This window comes from Panthera uncia, chromosome D1, assembly GCF_023721935.1.
Source record: "Panthera uncia isolate 11264 chromosome D1, Puncia_PCG_1.0, whole genome shotgun sequence".
NCBI lineage: Eukaryota > Metazoa > Chordata > Mammalia > Carnivora > Felidae > Panthera > Panthera uncia.
In genome coordinates this window covers 10,098,830-10,117,654 of record NC_064808.1, presented here as the reverse complement: position 1 = coordinate 10,117,654, position 18,825 = coordinate 10,098,830, and the positions used below count along the sequence as shown (strand labels likewise).

At 41.9% G+C, this 18,825-nt stretch overlaps 2 protein-coding genes across 3 annotated transcripts in view; both read right to left on the bottom strand.

Annotated features, from left to right (window-relative positions):
- Positions 1–6,989, bottom strand: part of CBLIF (cobalamin binding intrinsic factor) — a 20,543-nt gene extending 13,554 nt beyond the window's left edge. The window contains exons 1-3 of one of the 2 annotated variants that reach the window (XM_049646003.1): positions 6,886–6,989; positions 1,167–3,692; positions 83–259 (exon numbers count right to left, since the gene is read on the bottom strand). In XM_049646003.1, the coding sequence (XP_049501960.1) occupies positions 83–259; positions 1,167–1,245 (256 nt within the window). In that variant the 5' untranslated portion in view covers positions 1,246–3,692; positions 6,886–6,989. The remainder of the gene's footprint in view (positions 1–82; positions 260–1,166; positions 3,693–6,885) is intronic. The other variant, XM_049645999.1, reaches the window with a different exon arrangement.
- A 90-nt stretch (positions 6,990–7,079) lies between these two features.
- TCN1 (transcobalamin 1) lies at positions 7,080–18,411 on the bottom strand. The gene is made up of 9 exons (XM_049645991.1): positions 18,254–18,411; positions 16,103–16,282; positions 15,259–15,399; positions 14,212–14,367; positions 12,764–12,951; positions 10,242–10,431; positions 9,044–9,230; positions 7,421–7,539; positions 7,080–7,261 (listed from the first exon to the last, which is right to left on the bottom strand). The coding sequence occupies exons 1-9, from the start codon at positions 18,330–18,332 to the stop codon at positions 7,200–7,202; spliced, it is 1,302 nt and encodes a 433-aa protein (XP_049501948.1). The 5' UTR covers positions 18,333–18,411; the 3' UTR covers positions 7,080–7,199.
- Positions 18,412–18,825: the final 414 nt, after the last annotated feature.

Here is an 18,825-nt window from a genome sequence, read left to right as displayed (position 1 = left end):
TGGCATGGGAGTAAGGGGTGTGTGGAGTTAGGACCTGGGGCTGGAGAGTCAGGGAGAGTTCAGAGGGGCTCTGACTTCTCACCGGCTATGTCATTGGCCATGAGCTTGTAAGTCAGGAGCTTCTGGGCCTCCACATTGTAGGCTCCGGCTAGATTCATGGCGATCAGGATGCTGGGGTTTGGGAAGGCTGAGCTGGTCACAGAGTTCTCCATGAGCACTTGTATGCCATTAACCAAGGGCTGCTGTGCTGGGGGGACAGCTGAAAAGAGAAGGGCATTAACTAACCCCCTACCCTCTCTCTCATCTCAGACACATGTTTCCTGTGAGCCAATCAGAAGACAGGATTAGCACTGGTACCTTCCAGGATGCCCCCATGTAGGGATGATTATTAAAGAAAAAAGAGAAAACCTTGAGATTTTCCTCTGAGGCCAATTAAACCAAACATCTTCTCAACCCTTATCTTTAAGAAAGTGATTTCTCACTTAGTGACTTCAAGCAATATGATTCATGGGCAGTTCATATTATTTCCAGCACATCCCTCAAAATCATGTTTTCCTTGCATTTTTTTTCCTCAGTCTGACATAAAAAATATGGAAGACTTGGGATATGACCAGTCCTCAGCGAGTACCCATATCCCCACTAGCAGTGGCACGAGGTCAGAACAGCTCTGAGCCTCTCTGTCTGTGCCACCAGCCATCATTCCTGCACCAGGATTTCAATCTCTCTTAATGTGAAATGCATAGCCTTCGGGGCACCTGGTTGGCTCAGTCGGTTAAGCATCTGATTCTTGATTTCAGCTCAGGTCATGATCTCACGGTTCATGAGATTGAGCCCCGAGACCTGCTCCATGCTGAGGGTGCAGCCAGCTGGGGATTCTCTCTCTCCTGCTCTTTCTGCCTCTTCCCCACTTGTTCTCTCTCTTTCTCTCTCTCTCAAAAATAAATAAATAAACTTAAAAAAAATGCATAGACTTCCTTCTGGAAGAACTTACACTATGCAGCTAGGAAAGATGAACCAAGCACTCTCCCTGACTCACCCACTTGGAACTCCTACAGTGGTTGCTGTTTCCAATCACTTTCTCCTCAGCCGACCTCAGCGTGTGAGGTTTGCCCCTGTCCCTGGGGTCACGGCTTCCCTGACTTCTCTGGAGGAAACACTGTACTCACAACATGAGCCCTGGGTTTGGGTGCTGGTCCCAGCCACAGCCCAGAGAAGGTTCAGGAGGTAGAGGATGTACCAGGCCATCCCACTCTCTTCTTGTCCTGTCTATGGGTCCCGGGCCCAAATCCTAGTGTTTGAAAGTGGAGTGTTTCTCTCATTTCTCTTATATATGCTTCTCTTTGTAAACCAGTCGGCCCTCCCCTCCCTCCCAGCCACTCCTAACCACTTTTGCTGACCTGTCTCTCCCTGAGGGAACTAATTTCCAAACGCTTATCTAACTAGTCTAGACCCTGCAAGGTGTGTGAAGGTGATTTCTAGCTGGCACCGCCAGTATGAGACGCTTGGGGCTGGGGGTGCAGTGAAGGCAGTGATGTCCAAGTGCCCTTTCCCACGATCCTGGGCCATTAGATCAGGAGCTTGGCTGGTGAGTGAGCGAGTATAAACGGGCCTTCCTCCTGGGACTTCAGACACCTGCTCAGACCACCTCCTGGCTGGCTTTTTTTTTTTTTTTTAATGTTTATTTTAGAGAGAGAGAGAGAGAAAAAGAGCCAGCAGGGGAGGGGCAGAGGGAGAGGGGGACAGAGGATCTGATACAGGCTCCACACCGACACAGCGAGTCCAATGCAGGGTTTGAACTCATGAACTATGAAATCATGACCTGAGCCGAAGTGGGCTCAACCCACTGAGCCACCCAGTGTGGCTGTTCATCAGCAACCACTTCCCCGAGGGCCAGGCAGTTCCTAAGGCACTGCCTTACTTATGGTTCAAGGGGCATGCTTTACAACATACCCTTTCATGCAGTCGGGGGAGGGTCTGCTAGGTGGAGGCGGGTTTTGTGCGGTTAATAAGTCACTGTGACCTGGGTCCCAGCCTTGGCTCTTGGAGGCTGTTTGACTTCAGGCAAGCAATGGACCTGAGTTTCCCAGAAATTGTTTTATTTGATTTCTTTTTCCTTATCTGGGGACAAAGCAGTTTCAAACACCCAAGGCTTTCAGGTATTATCTTTTAAAGTAAGAATTAGAAAGTTGGCGGGGTTGGGGGGGGGGGGGCGCCTGGGTGGCTTAGTCAGTTAAGCATCTAACTTTTGATTTCAGCTCAGGTCATGATATCATGGTTCGTGAGTTCAAGCCCCACATCGGGCTCAGTGCTGACGTTGTGGGGCCTGCTTGGGATTGTTTCTCTCTCCCTCTCTCTCTGCTCCTCCCCCGCTCATGCCTGTGCTCTCTCTCTTTCAAAAATAAATAAATAAACTTAAAAAAATACTTAGACAATGTGGGATCAATGAGGTACAAATATGAATTATTAGTGTACTATAAGTATTAGTAATGCTATAAGTATTAGTATATATATAATTAGTATATATATTATTCTGATATATAAGTATCAGAAATACAGCTATATTAAAGCAATACCTCCCTATAACATACAACAGAAATAATATCTTGAGATTACAAAGGAGGGGGATAATTTTTTTTGTAACTACTAGATGTTAGGTGGCTTTTTTTTAGGGGGACGTTCCTCAGTGGCTCCCATCTTGGAATAAAATTCAAAATCCTCTTAAGGACCTACAAGGCCCTGTAAGATCTGGCTCCTGGTTGCCTGTTGGGCCTCACCTCCAACTGCTTTCTTCCCTTGCTCCCTCTGCTCCAGCCGCACTGAACCCCTTGTTCCCTGAATCCATCACCCACCTTGGCACTTGCTGTCTCCGTTGTCAAGGACGCTCCTTCTCCAAATATTCTCATGGTGGCTCCCACACGTCCTTCACGTCTTTGCTCAAAGGCCAGCTTTCACCCAGACCTTCTGTCTCATGTATGAGACAGCCTCACCCCCAAAGACACCCACTGTGCCCCTGACTCCTCACCCTCCGTCACACTATGCACGTGGTTCGTTTCCTGTCTCCTTTTCCACTAGATGTTTGCTCTCAGGCAAAAGGGTCTTTGTCTCCTTTTCACTGTTCTATCTCCAGCCCTTGGGTTCCTACCTGGTTCACAGTAGGAACAGAATAAAGACTTCCTGAATGAGCAAATTCATGAACAGATATAAGACCTGGGTTGCAAAGCATTGGTTTTCATTCTTGGCTAGTGTTGGTGGTTTTGTGATGAGAGCACAGGACACATATTGGGGTGCATTAGACAGCTTCTAACATGGCCCCATGTTCCCACCTCCTGGTTCACGCCCTTGTGATAGATATCCCCTTCTCCAGAGTGTGGGCTGGCCTCACCTCAAATGAATATAATACAGCAAAAGTTATAAGATGAGGTGGCAAAGACTGTCTTCCCTCTTGCTTTTGCCGTCTCTCTCTGGCTCTTCTTGCTCCTTGCTCTGAGAAAACCGGCTGCCATGTTACGACCTGTCTGATTGGGAAGCCCTTATGGCAAAGAACTGGGAGCAGCCTCCAGTCAACAGCCAGGGCGGGCAGAATCCTGTCAACAACCGTGTGAATAAACTTGAAAGCAGATCCTTCCCCAGTTGAGCTTGAAGACAATGCCTCAGCCAACATTTGGATTGTGGCCTTGTTGAGAGACCTTGACCTGTGGGAACTGTGAAAGAATAAATCTTGTTTTAAGCCATTAAGTTTTAGGGTGATTTGTATTATTAACTAATACATGGTGTGTGGTGGGAGATGAGGCCAGAAAGACAGTTTGAGTCTGCACAGTGGAAGCCTTTGCATGCCATGTGAAGGAATGGTAGGCACAATAATGCCCGCCACCCCCTAAGATGTCTGCATGCTAATCCCTGGGACCTTCAGTATGTTAGGTCACGTGGCAAGGGGGAGTTTAGGTTGCTCATGAGCTGACTTTAACATAGAAGATTATTTTGGATTACTGGGGGGCCCCCACTGTAATCAGAGGTCCTTACAAGTGGAAGAGGATGGCGGGAGGGGGTGAAAGTCAGAGAAGGGGATGTGGTGATGGAAACAGAGGTCAGAGTGATACAGTTGCTGGCTTTGAAGGTGGAGGAACGCTGCCTCCTCCAGAAGCTGGAAAAGGTGAGGAAATGGATTCTCCCCTAGAACCTCTAGAAGGAACTCAACCCTTTCAACACCTTGATTTTATCCCAGTGAGATCCATTTCTGACTTCTGACCTCCAGGGCTATACGGTGATGTATTTGTTGTCAGCTAAATTAGTGGTTATTTGTTAACAACAGCAAGAAGAATCTAATACAGGATTAGAGACCCAGAATGGCACTGATCTTGGGTTCCAGAGGCTGCTCATGACCATCCTGAGATGAGCCACACCCTGTGGTATGCGTCTTTAAACATATACTTCCTTATAAATTGCCAACCATGGCTTCTGCAAGACTGATTATGATACAATTGTCTCACTTAGCAAATAACTTCCAGCACAGGAACCACACAGGCCATACATTTCTTAACTCATATATTTTGACAGTCCTTGGGTAACCATTGACTGAACTTCTTTATTCATTTATTTGCCTGTTTTATCCTGTGTCTGGTTTTCTGGTATCCAATACCCAGACTCTCTCTGGACATACGAAAGGTTTATTTGTATTGATTATTCTGTGGCAGCAGATGGAAGTCTTTACCCTCAGACTCAGTCTCAGTTCTGTCATAGTCCCAAGCCTTGGAAGCTTCTCATAAAGCATGTGTGGCCAGAGCTAGGATTCTCCGGGCAATGTCAGTAGAACGCCAAGGGAATATTACTCCATTAACTTCCATGTCTGTTCCTGAGACTAAAGGCATTCCTATCAGATAGCAATGTTACTGTATTCTGCTATGGGACCACTGAGTAGCAGAAACTCAGCTCTGTCTGTTAATAATGGAGGCCGCAGCTCTACAGGGAAGTGTTAGAAACACAGTGACATAAAATGCAATTTCGTATTTGATCCAATGAGAGGAATGAACTGAGAATTGCAAAAGAAATGCTTTTTCGTGCTGTGATTGGATGTTATTTCATTTCATGTCAGCGTGCCTATTAGAATAGCCTTATTATCCATTTGGGTGAATGAGTCTAATACAAATTGTGTGCTTTACTGGTGTTGACTGGTTATTATTGAAAGTGAGCTATATTTCACATGGCTTGGAGAGTCTACAAACAGGTCTGACAGCTGCCTCCCTGTGCAAACAGCACCACGGAGGCCCTCTGTCTCTGACTTAGCTCCAGGATGAGATGCAGACCCAAGGGGGATAGAGTCCATTGTTGTCTAGTTATGAGGGCATCTGTCACATCCAGTTAATGAAGAACAGGGTGGCGTTGACCCTGAGGATCAAGGATCAGTACCAGAAAGCAATGGCCAAACCCTAACTATAAAGCAGGGTTGCTGGTGGAGAAGAGGAAGCTAAGGGTATCATGAAGAAAACATTCAATTCATCTGAGGGAGACATGGATAGAAATAACTTAACTAACTCTACCTGAAGGCATCTTCCTTTTGGGGGTTGCTTTCAATTTTTTTTTAAATTTTATATTTATTTATTTATTTAGAGAGAAAGAGAATGCAAGCAGGGGAGGGGCAGAGGGGGAGAGAGAGAGAGAGATTGAGAGAGAGAGAAAATGAATCCCAATCAGGCTCCATGACCAGCACAGAGCCTGACAGGGGGGCTCAGTCTAACAACCATGAGAACATGACCTGAGCCAAAATCAAGAGTCAGACGTTCAACCAACTGAGCCACCCAGGCACCCTTTGGGGTTGCTTTATTGTTGTTGTTGTTGTTATTATTATTATTGTTATTATTAAATTTTTTTATTTTTATTTAATTTGTTTTTTAAATTTACATCCAAGTTAGTTAGCATATAGTGCAACAATGATTTCAGGAGTAGATTCCTTAATGCCCCTTACCCCTTTAGCCCATCCCCCCCTCCCACAACCCCTCCAACAACCCTGTTTGTTTTCCATGTTTAAGAGTCTCTTATGTTTTTGTCCCCCTCCCTGTTTTTATATTATTTTTACTTCCCTCCCTTATGTTCATCTGTTTTGTCTCTTAAAGTCCTCATATGAGTGAAGTCATAGGATATTTGTCTTTCTCTGCCTGACTGATTTCTCTTAGCGTAGTACCCTCTAGTTCCATCCACTAGTAGCAAATGGCAAGACTTCATTCTTTTTGATTGCTGAGTAATACTCCACTGTGTGTGTGTGTGTGTATATACATACATACATATATATATATATATATATATATATATATACATATATATATATATACATATATATATATGTATGTATGTAAGTATATATATTGGGGTTGCTTTAAATGGGTTATTTTATGCTTTATCTGAAGAACTATTTGCCCTTTGGCATCTTAAAAGCTTGTCTTGCTCCTGACTGTATGTGCATGTAGCTCAAGCACTCAGTTATAAAGTACAACTCAGTTCATGCTTCTGAGATGTGATTTAATATATATTTTTCAAATGTGCATTCTGCTGAAATGGACACCAAAGGTGATTTTTTCTGCACATGTATTTTGATGATATGAATATCAGGATGCTTTTTATGGGGAAGTAAAAGATAAATAAATGTGGGAGAAGAACAAATGGGATCCAAGGGACACAGCTGGGTGAGGGGATGATATTATTCCTCGGGCTTTATGGACTGACCTTTTATCTCTAAGACTCACGTTTCTATTTTTCTCCAGAGCAATATTTTTCTCCCTACCCACTGCCTCTGTGAGGTCAATGTCCACTTGGTTCATCCCTTACTTCTGGGTCTACTTGATCTCATCTGCTGCTGCTTCAACATTGGATCTAGAACCTTATCTCCATTCCTACCTGTTGCCCAAGGTCACCCACACAGTTAGCAGTAGAACCTTGAGTAGAGCTCAGCTTAGACACTGGTCTAGTCTCTTTTCCCTTCCTTCTTCTTGCAGTGGTCTTCCCTCCATCAATAATGCCCTTTTAAAATGAAATGGTTAGAGCATGCTCTTTTTGTGTAGCTGTTGACCTTTTATTGAACACGCAGAGAAGGGGGGGTTATTGGGTCTCCTACTGAAGTTGAGAGAAAGGAAAAGGAAGGTATGAAGCCACTTTCCACCTGCCATTCCATTGCAAAGGGATGAGATCCAGCTGAGGAAGGTTTGAATTTATTAATATGTGCTCCAACGAACCTCCAAATTATCTCCCTCATGCACAATGTAACTACCAACTCCTGAAAAGGAAGAATGAGAAGTGGGTTAAGTGATTTAACCACAAAATCACCAAATAATGGATCTCACTTTCCCAGTGCCTCAGCACACTCACCACAAAAGGTTGCATCCTCACATCTGAATGCTTTGGGCATGGTCACTCACATCTGTCCCTCTCTTACCTTGATCCAGCGGTTGGCCGTTATTCAGGAGCTCCCAGAAGGTTCTGTTGTTATTGTTGGCTGTTAAGCCCTGAACAGAGGTGATGTAGGGGCCCCATGATCTCTCCTCCACTGTGAAACTGTGGGGACAGTAAATGGGTTATGGGAACTTAGAATTTTTAAAGGCAACCTTCCATGGGCATTTCTCAAACTTCAGTGTACCCAAGAATTACTTGAAGCTATTATCCAAAAAGGCAGATTTCCTGTCCCTGTCCTCAGATACTTTGATTCTGTAGGTCTGGGTGGGGACTAGAAATCTGCATGTTTCATAAACACTATAGATGATTCTGCTGCAGGGACTCCATAATCTATGCTAAATCATACAGGAATGATGCTGTTTCTGCCCCTGCATCATTTCATAGGAGACACTGCAGTCAACAGCTACTAGTCTTCTGACCCAAGATAGTAACAGTTGAAGATACTAAAGTGCAGAAGAAAATGTTCACCTTATGTCCTAGAGGCACCATAAGCTAGTGGGCTTTCTTTTAGGGAAGAAGAACAGGAAAGAATAATTTAATATTTCATGTTGTATTTATTATAAAGTGACATGACCAGTGTCTGTTTCATATTCCCTGGTCACACTTCTCTGCCTTTCTGTGAGCCCTTGAAAGCAACCTTTATAGAATTTATTTACATTACATATTACATATATATGTGTATATATGTACACACATATGTGTACATGTGGTGTATATGTGTATATATATGTATACATATATGCATATATAATTTTCTCTTACATTTTGGCATCTTACATCTTGTTACTAGACCCAGTAAATACTTGTCAATTAGATTTAGGGAGTCAGAGGAACCATATCTTTCAGAGGCAAAATCAATATTGTAATTTTAATATTTGACCTCTGTGGGCCATAGAACCCTAATCTAGGGGTCCATGAATCTGAAAGTGGGGGAGCATGGAGAGGCTTCAGGGCATTTGTGAAACCTCTGATTTAAAGGACACGTTTTGTGTGTGTGTTCACGTGTCTGGTATGAGCATCCATTGCAATCATCTGCTTTTCTTTTGCTTTTTAAGCTTATTTATTTATTTTGAGAGAGAGAGAGAGAGAGAGAGAGAGAGAGAGAGAGAGAGAGCATGTGCACCTGCGTGGGGGAGGGGCAGAGAGAGAGGTTGAGAGAATCCCAAGAAGGCTCTGTGCTCTCAGTGCAGAGCCAGTTACAGGGCTCAACCTCCCGAACCATGAGCCAAAATCAAGAGTTGAACCCTTAACTGACTGAGCCACCCAGGTGCCCCTTATCTGATTTTCAAAGAGGTCAGTGATTCAAAAATAATGAACCATGTTCTAAAACAAAGTGACTAACAAAGTTCTACTTATTGAAAGAATTTTTCTGACAGAAGAGAGATCCCTGGGACTTACCCATTAGGTGAACATTAATTTAATACCTACTGGGTGATAGAAGATGAAAAGTCTTACCTTTTTTAAATTCTTGCCATGAGATGTAGATGGACAGCAAAGTTACTGGTGAAGAAGAGTTTGAAACATACTTTGTATTCAGGTGCTTATATATTCTTACTGTGCCTTAAAATCACCAAATACCATCACCTTAGGTTACATACAGACATACCTAAATAGAGTTGCATTTTTTTTCTGAGCTGCTTCCATCACATCTAGGAAGACAGAGCCATTTGCTACAGAGACCGTGGTGGAATGTGTTTCCTTGATTATTACCACAGAATAATTCACTTGGATTTGTGAGGGTGACAGAGGAGGTGTCACTGTTATAGGCTCCACAGTGGAGATGTTGAAGTCACCTGGCAGAGACAGAAAAGCAGAGAAGAATTACTATTCAGAATAATAAAAATGATGTTAGCGTTTACATGCCCATCCGACCTGAGTCCCAGTCTCCTTTCTTTTATGCAGAGTAGGATTTGCTACAAGGAGCCAGAATCAGCAAAGGGCAGATCTCTCGGTGACTAAACAAGATAGTCACCAGCTTGTAAATATGTGTGTTCAGCTCCATTCCCGGCAATTTGAGCAATTCACTTGCTTCTGTTTCTCACAGAGGCTCCTGATTTTGTTTTTGCTTTGGTACAGAATACAATAATGCTTCCTTTTTGGGGGGTGCCTTTTTATTTCTTAACATTTATTGAAAACCTATTAAGTGCCAGGCACTGTACTAACCATCATACATGGATTATCTCATTCAGTCCTTAGACAAAAACCCACATTAGATACTATTATCATTTGTATTTTTTTTATATTAGTACACTGAAGTTAGAGATTAAACATTTTGTCTGAGGTCCCTAAACCTATAAGTGGCTGAACCAGGAATGAACAGAGATAAAAGAAAAGATACAGAGATAACAGAGACAAAAGCAAAGTCTTCTTTCATACCTTGTTGAAAAATCAGTCCTTTGAATAAATGACTGTAATTTCCTTATAAGATTGCCATCTTCCTCCCACAGAATGTAGGAGTTCCCTGAAGTATCACTCCTTGTACATAATGGAGAGTCAGACTCACCATAATTGGTTTAGAATGGGAATAACGCTCAGAACATCTCTCTATCCACCCATTAGAAAACATCCCTTTGGAGGCAGACATCACTTAATCAAGTCTGCCTTGTTTATCAATGTTTGAACCAAGAACAACACCTGGTACCGCATTAAGAACAAGTCCTCAGGTGGTTATAATCACTGGTGACATATAGAGGACTGAGTTCTATGTGGGAACTGTTAGGCTTTAAAGATTTATCTGGTCACACTTGGTCCCTAAGAACACCTTAGACTCACATCTTAGGGTATCATGCTCTTTAGTGCTCTACCTGGGCCATAGACACAAGGAGAGTCTTTGTTAACATTCAAGTAGGTCTTTCCCATCAGGGCGGGTAAGATTTGAGCTGCAGCAGTTGGCATACGGAACGCTCCTTTATGAATTTCCATGATCACTGTGTCCAGAGTTTGTTGGCAATCCCATTTACTTTCATTGTAATAGTCTGATGAGACAAAGAGAGCCTAATGCATGAGAGAAGATGAGGGGGAATAAGAATGAGTGAGAGAAACATCAAATAAGGGGAAAGCTTACATCTAACCAATGCGGTAAATATTTATTGGACATTGACCATATAGGAAGCACCTTGGATAACTAGGATACCTTTACTGCCACCAAAACATTTATTTATTTTTTGAGAGAGAGAGAGAGAGAGAGAGAGAGAGAGAGAGAGAGAGAGAAAGGAAAATCTTAAGCAGGATCCATACACAGTGTGGACCCTGATGTGGGGCTCCATACCATGACCATGAGATCATGACCTGAGCCGAAATCAAGAGTTGGATGCTTAACTGTCTGAGCAACCTAGGTGCCCCATTCACCAAGAAGTTTATAAAGAGTTTGGGGGTGGGTGAGAGGTGGGGAGTTGATTAACAATAAAACTGATAAGAGCATCCATGAGAACAGACTTTCTCTACCCTATTCACTCTTGTAGCCCCAGCACTGGAACAATACCAGCCACATAGGAGGCAATTGATAAACGTTGTTAACAGACAGATAATCATAAAGGAGCCCCTAAGATGAATGCCTTAGGAGAAGCATCCAACGCCATGGCCTTTCAGAAGAGGAAGAGCACATAAACATTTAGTGACACTTTGTAAAGGCTTGGTGCAGAAGGTGGTCCTTGAGGTAGGTCTTGACAATATGACAACATTTCATTAGGTGCCATAAACAGGGGAGCACTATTCCCAGAGGGTCAGCATTATCAAGGATGCTGAAGTAGGTGCAACCAGCGTTTGGCCTGCCTGTGATGAGACTCTCTACATTTTGGCAAAATCCCCAGAGGATTCCTCTTGGCCTGGGAGGGCACTGGGGAGACTCAGGGTGATAGTGGAAGAACAGGCTGGAGAAGGAGGTTGGGCCATATTGGTAGACTCTTGAGTTTCTGGGTGAGGTGTCTGATATTCTTTGCTTGGCAGTGGGGAGTCTGATAGGTCCTTGAATAGAAACTATCCAAGTGGCAGATGTGAACTGGGTTGAGGGGACAGAATGATGGGGTAGGAAAAGTTAGGAGGGTATCCGAGTAGTAAGACAAGGGCTTACTTGGGCTGGACCTACAGATGTGGCTCTGTAGTTTCTCAGGGAAACTTTAACCAAGAAGTCAAGAAGCCTTTGTGGAATATTTTTAAAAAGGGATCATATTTCATTTCCTCTTAAAAACTTATAGGCAAGTAGCTCTCAATTCTGCTGTGAGTGAACATCACCTGGAGGGTTTGAAAACAAGACCAAGGCCCATGCTCCACCTCTAAGTTTCTATATTAACTGGCCGGTGTGGAGCCTACACATTAATGTTTTCTCAAACCTCCTTCGGGTGATTCAAATTTGCAGCCAGGATGGGAAACCACTGTTTTATTAGGTCCAAACTCAGCAAGGCAAGCAACAGCATCAACAGTTTTGACAATAGTCAAAACAACCTGTGTGATTGGATCCCTGTTATGTCCCTAGCTTCATCTTGTAATTTTTCCTGAGGACCTTGCTGGTCACGTTGAACACCTTGATCTTCCTCAAATATGTTATGTTCTTTCATGCCTGAGGTCTGTGCCCTTGCTGTCCTCTGTCCCTTGGAAAGCCCTCTCCTCCTGGAGTGGCCTGGAAGACTCCGATTCAGAGTAAAGGCTCGGTGAATTTTTTTTCTGTAAATCTTTTTTTTTCTCTCTTCTTGTATCTACCCCTTAGAGTTGAGGAAATCAGTAAGTGATGCAGGAATAAAGCCCCAGACTTCAAGGAACATATACGGGACAGTGTAGGTGCTGAGTGTGAATTTTGAAACCAACAGTTTCCATCCCCGTCTGAATCACTTTTTGGCTTTGTAATGTTAGGCAAGTTAGTGATACTCCATGACTCATGGTCATATTCTAGGAAATGGAGGTGATAATTCTTTCCTCCGTGGATTGTTGTGTTCATTAATGACTGTGTCAACAAATACTAGCTGCCATTACTACCACTGCCTTTTATTACTTGGAAAACAATGGTCTAATTTGGGAGGTAAGATGCAAATGCAAAACAATGGTTTATGGTAAAGTGTGAAATTACATTTGCCAGAACAACATGACAGGTTGTAGTAGACTCTAGAATTTCTTAAAAAAAATTGTTGTCAGGAAAAGCTTCATGGAAACATTGGAGTGTGAAAGGTAAGGATTGAAGGTGAGGAGAATACATTTCCATCAGGGGAGAGGAATCACTTAAAATCAGTTAGTATAGGAAAGAGAATGGGTAATATCTTAGGCTGATAAGAAAGTATACAGCTATTCTTTCTTTCATGACTCCCTTCTCTGTCTCCTGTTTTATCCTCTGACTTACCTGCATAGCTTCTCCTGTACTATATATGTTTCCAAGGAGACCATTTTCTTTTTTCTGAGAAAGAATCTTCTCTATCAGTGACTTTATATGATTATTGATATTATTTAAGTTCTCCATATCTGTTTTTTTCTTCCCATTTGTTATATTCTTCACACAGGTCAGAGCCAAGACGGCCATTGCACCAGTATCTGCCAGGAAACAACACATTGGTGATAGGGTGACCAACCATCCCAGTTTGCCTTGGACTGAGGGATCTCCTGATATGTAGGATTTTCATTGCTAAAAGAAGGACAGATCTGGGGAAACTGGGAAGATGGGTCACACTAGTTGATGATAGGAGAGAAGGATTTCGGGATATGGCAATCATCTCTCCAGTACTAACCACTCAAATATTTCAAGATCCCTTGTACCTTGTACTCAATAGCTCACCTGTTGGTCAGAGAAACACATATGGATTTGCAGATGCATCCACATGAACAGTCTTCCACTTCTACATCTTGGCTGTTCTCATTTTTTTCATCTCTCAGCCATATTGGCAAAGGAATAGAGAGAATTCAGGATGATACACCAAGTAAAATATATCTTTGCAATTTTCCAGTGTTTCCACTGGGTTGATTAAGAAATAGCACTTAAGAGAATTGTTTTCCAATAAACCTTCTTAACGGGGAGGATGAGACAAGAGATTGGAAGAAGGGAGGATAAGGTCTTTTTCTGTCTTATTACTTAGTTCTCCTTGCATTCTTTAGATGTGGTACCTTCTCTCTCCCATAGAAATGGTATGAGAAATCTCATATTCTCCTTATTATCCAAAGATACTGAGTTGTGATTTTCTTCGGGCCCATTGGAGAAAGATAAATGTGTGTATCTGGATCCATAGGGGCTGGGCAACAATACTAGCTGTCTATAGGGGGCTTTGTTTTGGATGTGTAAGCTGACCCAGGAGATTTCTGGTCCTTATCCTTTGGGGATACAGACTTGATTGATCAAAGTATTGGGCCTTGTCACTGGAGAGGTCATGTTGTCCAAGTAAGCCCACACATCCAAATGGTCCCAATAAATTAGAGAAAGAGGCAAAGTTAAGATAACTGACTTCCACTGTTTCTTTTCTCTAACACTTATACTTCCTAAAATGTCTTATATGAGGATTCTTGCAATCTATCCTTATTATACAGATGGGAAAATTCAAGTCAAGAGTTAACATCCATTGGTCATATAACTCAAAGAAGAGGTAGGGTAAGAACCAGATCTTTCTACTGGATTGCTACACATCTAGAAAGATGCTTAAATGCTCCCCAATATCCATTCTTCTCAAAAAGAAAATTCTTTTCCCTGGACACTAGCATAAAGAGGATTTTTTTAAAAAGTCCAAGTACTTACTGGTACAAAAACTCAAAGGGAAAGACTTACTGGTGTCCGATATGCCAAAGGAATTGGGTTTAATGACTCACCTACTGAGAACTGTCCCTTAAAATAGAAATTTTTATTTTCAGGTTCGAAGATTTTAGCAACTTTGGTGATTGAAAATTTTCCCCTGAACAGACATAAGGCCAAAACATCCAGGCTGAGCTGATAGTAGTTAGTCAGTGGATTACCATTGTGTTTCCCTGTCAGAGAGGAAAGAAATACCTTACTCATGGAAATAATACTGGAGTCATAAGTTTTACAGCCATTCCTACTTGCTTCATTAGAATTTCTTTACATTTAAGGAGAGGTGAGTAATAGAAGGGGGAAATCACTGGTAAAATCAACAAACCTGAGAAATGTAAAGGCTGCTAAGAGCTACCAAATTCAACTCAACTCTTTTCATTTCAAAACTGAGGAGACTCAGTGCTAACATGATAAAGGTACTATCCTGACATTCAGGTGTTTACAGAGCTAGGACTGGAACACAAATTTCCCGCCACTAAGCCTCTTGCACTTTCAATGGTATGTATTCAAACTACAAGTAGAAATAGAGACCATCTCAAAAGAAGATGGGATCAGAGAGGCCTAATGAAAAATAGGATAAATATTGGGTGGGTGTTGAAATAAAAACAACGCACCTCACTAACAGCTGTCATGGTCAGCCTACTTTTCCAGGTGATAAAGTGCTTGTGGCCATCCTTTAGCTCTTGTACTAGTATTGTATGCTTTGGTGCTTATGACAGTCATTAGTGTCTTGTGTTGCTCAGCTATTTCTGGTGTGTTTCATTATGTGTCTAAAGACAAGCTTCTCGAGAACAAGAGAACAGTGTCCTATAATTTGTGTGTGTGTTTGTGTAGGCGTGTGTTCATCATCATATGTAAGGTGGATGTAGAGTCAATGCTCAGTTGCATCTATTTGAAAAGAAAATTCAAGATGCCTGTTGGAAGAGAGAAGAAGAGAAAGTGATCTGCAAAGATATGTGGATGAATAGAATGAAGAGAAGGAAAGACTGAAGGGAAACTTCCTTCAGTTCTGAACCAGTGGAAGAGAAGACAAGGTTGTCCAGGGTCTCTGAACATTTGATTCTCACCCATATTTTTAATTTCTGCTTTGAATTTATTTCTAAGTTTTTTGACCAGTTTAGGATAACGTATAGATGTTTCATCAGGCATTTTGCATGCTCCCAAAGCCAGTATAGCCAAGGCAAGCTGTCCCGAGGTTAAAGTTGAATCTGAAAAGAGAAGTATTCAAGTTGAACAAGGTACATGCTTGTGATTTTTTCTGGCCTCCTGTCTTTCTTGTAATTTACATTGCCTGTCAGTTCTTTCATTTTCCCCACACTATACCAATATTTGACCGTTCTCTTCTTTATTCCCAAAGCAGAGCCTTTTCCAGCAGTGCTGTATAAATGCAAGCTAGATTCTCGTCTTTCCCATGAAATCATGGGAGGTTTTGGGAATCATACAATCCTTGTAAAATTTAAAAGAAAAAAATAGATAATGAAACCTTGGGGTTTACTCTCTTTGTGGGTGCCATCTTTCCAGGATAGTAATAATTGACTTGGATGTTCTGCTTCATAGAGTATGAAAATTCTCAGGCTTCTCATAATTCTTATAATAATATTGTGAGGTGTGTAGGGGGAGATAGGAGTATATAATATTAGCAGATAGGAGTATATAATTTCTTTTGCTTTTCCTTGTGGCCTTTTGAAAGAAAATATTTTTCAGGACCCAAAGAAGTAAGGTCTAGCTATAGAGAAAGTGGCAGAGGATTGATGTTTTGAGGTACTTTTATGTCCCCTCAAATTTTCTACAGCTGGAATATATGTAGCAAGTATACTTTGGACACACAATATTTTGCAAATATCTCTTGCTAGAGATAACCTTTATGGATAAGTTAGTGTTCTAAATCTTCTGGAGACTATAGGCACTCACCTTTATAATACACAGTGAGTTTGACTTGTTGGATCAGCTGTTGTTCTTGGCATTGGTTCAGGATCCCACCAAGTCTGAGGGACAACAGGACATTGGCAGCTTGGATTCCTTTGGTATATTTTGAATTGATCATTGTGTTTATCAGAGGGTTTAGATCAGCATAGTTGTTTTTGCTTACCTCTGTGGCAGGGGAGGGAAGAAATAGGAAATACACATTAAGAAAACATTAAGGAACAAGAGCCCTAGGATCAGGGTTGGCATTAAAATATTTAGTAACAGATATGGCACAGAGGGAACTGTCCAGTGGTCACTAGCTATGTGACTGGGACAGGTACAAAGGTGAGTCTGGAGCCTCTGCTACATCAGGTTATACTCCTTTACCAACCATCATGGAAGTGTTTCAATGTTTTAACAACTGTTTCAGCCTTACTGTTGTGTGCTGGCAGAATATCAGTCCTTCCTGGGAGATCTAGTATCATTCCCTGATTTTGAAGATGAGGTCTAGCCAACGTGTCCTTAAAGAAACATTGGTAATTGAAGGCTTAATGGAGACTAGAATATGCATCTTCTGACTCCCAGTCTGTAGTCCTTTCTACTTGCTTGGTTCAGTTCTTTCCCTTTTCCATCTTTCCAAGTGACTTATGTAACTTTCCTGACCTTCAGTTTCCTTGTTTTAAAATTGTGGATATTAACATCTGTTTTATAGATATTGGACAACAAATCATGTAAAAACTGCAAAATACCATACATACTATAACTTTTAGCTCAACTGGAGCTGCTATCATTATGTTTAGAGAATCAAGGAAACGTGAGTTCTCTATGCCTAACGTGAGGCTCAGAATCATGACTTGGAGATCAAGAGTCCCATGCTTTTCTGACTGAGCCAGCCAGGCACCCCTTCACCATTTTTCTCTTTAAAAGAGAGTTGTGGAGATCTGAATCACTGGTTACAGAAAGGTCATGGTTTGTTACAAGAACAATTGGACAATTGTTGAGTCGTGTTTGAGATATTGTGGAAGCATCTAGGTCAGCAGATTTTCTGGCACTGAAATGGACTTTTCAGTTCCTGGTCAACAACTCATCAGTTTCCTTGACACTAAAGACAGAGTCAATCATTTTGTACAATGAATTGAACTTCAAAGCCTCCACAGAGACCCCCAATTCTTAGGATACAGCAGAGGAAATGACAGGCTAGGAAGAAAACTTAGAAGTGGCAGATTTTGTGCTTTAGCTTGTGTGAACACAAGGCTCTGCTGTGGTGATGTTCTCTTCTTGTAGGCTACAGAACACCGGGAAGATATACCCACAGACAGCACCACCTACTCGTCTTTGGACTAGGTTTAAGCTCCATTCCAGGGAAAAGACTTACAAAAAAGAAATCATGCCCCTGAGAGCTATACCAGACTTCGTGACATCACTTCCTGCAACACCTTCCCCCAGTTATCCTCAATTTATGGATAAAGCTAAAAAAAAATGTCAGAAACATTGGATCATTCAGCTAGTAAGTGGTCAGACTACACCTGACCAGTTTTTCTTTCTCTTACTTAGTATTTTTTAATAGGATCACACAATCTCCAGATCCTATACCCAGAGGAGAGATGATGGGCTTGTACTCATCTCCTGGGAGGAAGAGTTGGAGGGGAGAAGATGTGTAGCTTGGAAAATCTGAACTCAATAGCGACAAGAGGGAAGTCTTCATTATTTGAAAGGGATTATTAACATTATTTTTTTTTTCTGTGTAGTTGCAAAGGGTTAACCCTAAACCCATAAGTTGAACTTCCAAAAAAAAATTTAAAAAAAGATTGTGCCTCAAATTCAAAAGATACTTTATATGATCTTGAAAAGTTTCTGGGATCGGGAATATTATATCATTGAAAATGAAGAAGAATACATAGTTACTTAGTAGGGTTGCTGTGGTGGAGAAAATCTGAATCTAGGAAGAATAGTTAGGCAAGTTAGCACTGAATCTACAACCTCTCTTAAAACAACATACATTGTGGAACTTTCCTCACCATGTCTTGCCACATTTTATATTACTCATAAAATCCAACCCCATATAGAACTGGAATAGGTCACTCTACACAAGTGCCCTGCCACTAGTCTTTAGAAGACTATCACACTAGGAGTAATTTTAGCTCAAAGCATACTCACCACAGATCTCACATAGTTGTCTTGGAATAAGAGAAAACAATAGGAGCCCCAGTAGGGGCAGCTGGTGGGATTGTCTCATCTCTCCAACAGTGTTCTGGAATGGCGAGGGCTTGTCTGACTATTTATTGGGTGATGGGCAGAGGGTAATCAGAGCTCCTCCTTTAGCTTGCCTCAGCCTCTTTCATTAAGCAAACATTGAGCAATGTTGAACAATGTCAGGGGGTGTGGTCAAGTGTGTTTGTCCAAGAATTGTGATAAACCAGGAAGAAGTCTTGAAAGGTATGTTCAGGGAGGACGAGGAAATAATTTTTCTTTGTATCCTATCCTAAACTTTGGGATTCACATTCCTTGCTTGTCTTCAGCCCAATGAAAATAAATTAAGTGAGGGGAGCCTGGGTGGCTCAGTCAGTTAAGCATCTGACTTTGGATCAGGTCATGGTCTCATGGTTTGTGAGTTTGAGCCCCTCGTTGGACTCTGTGCTGACAGCTCAAAGCCTGGAGCCTGCTTTGGATTCTGTGTCTCCTTCTCTCTCTGCCCCCCTCTCTCTCTTTCTCTCAAAAATAAATACACA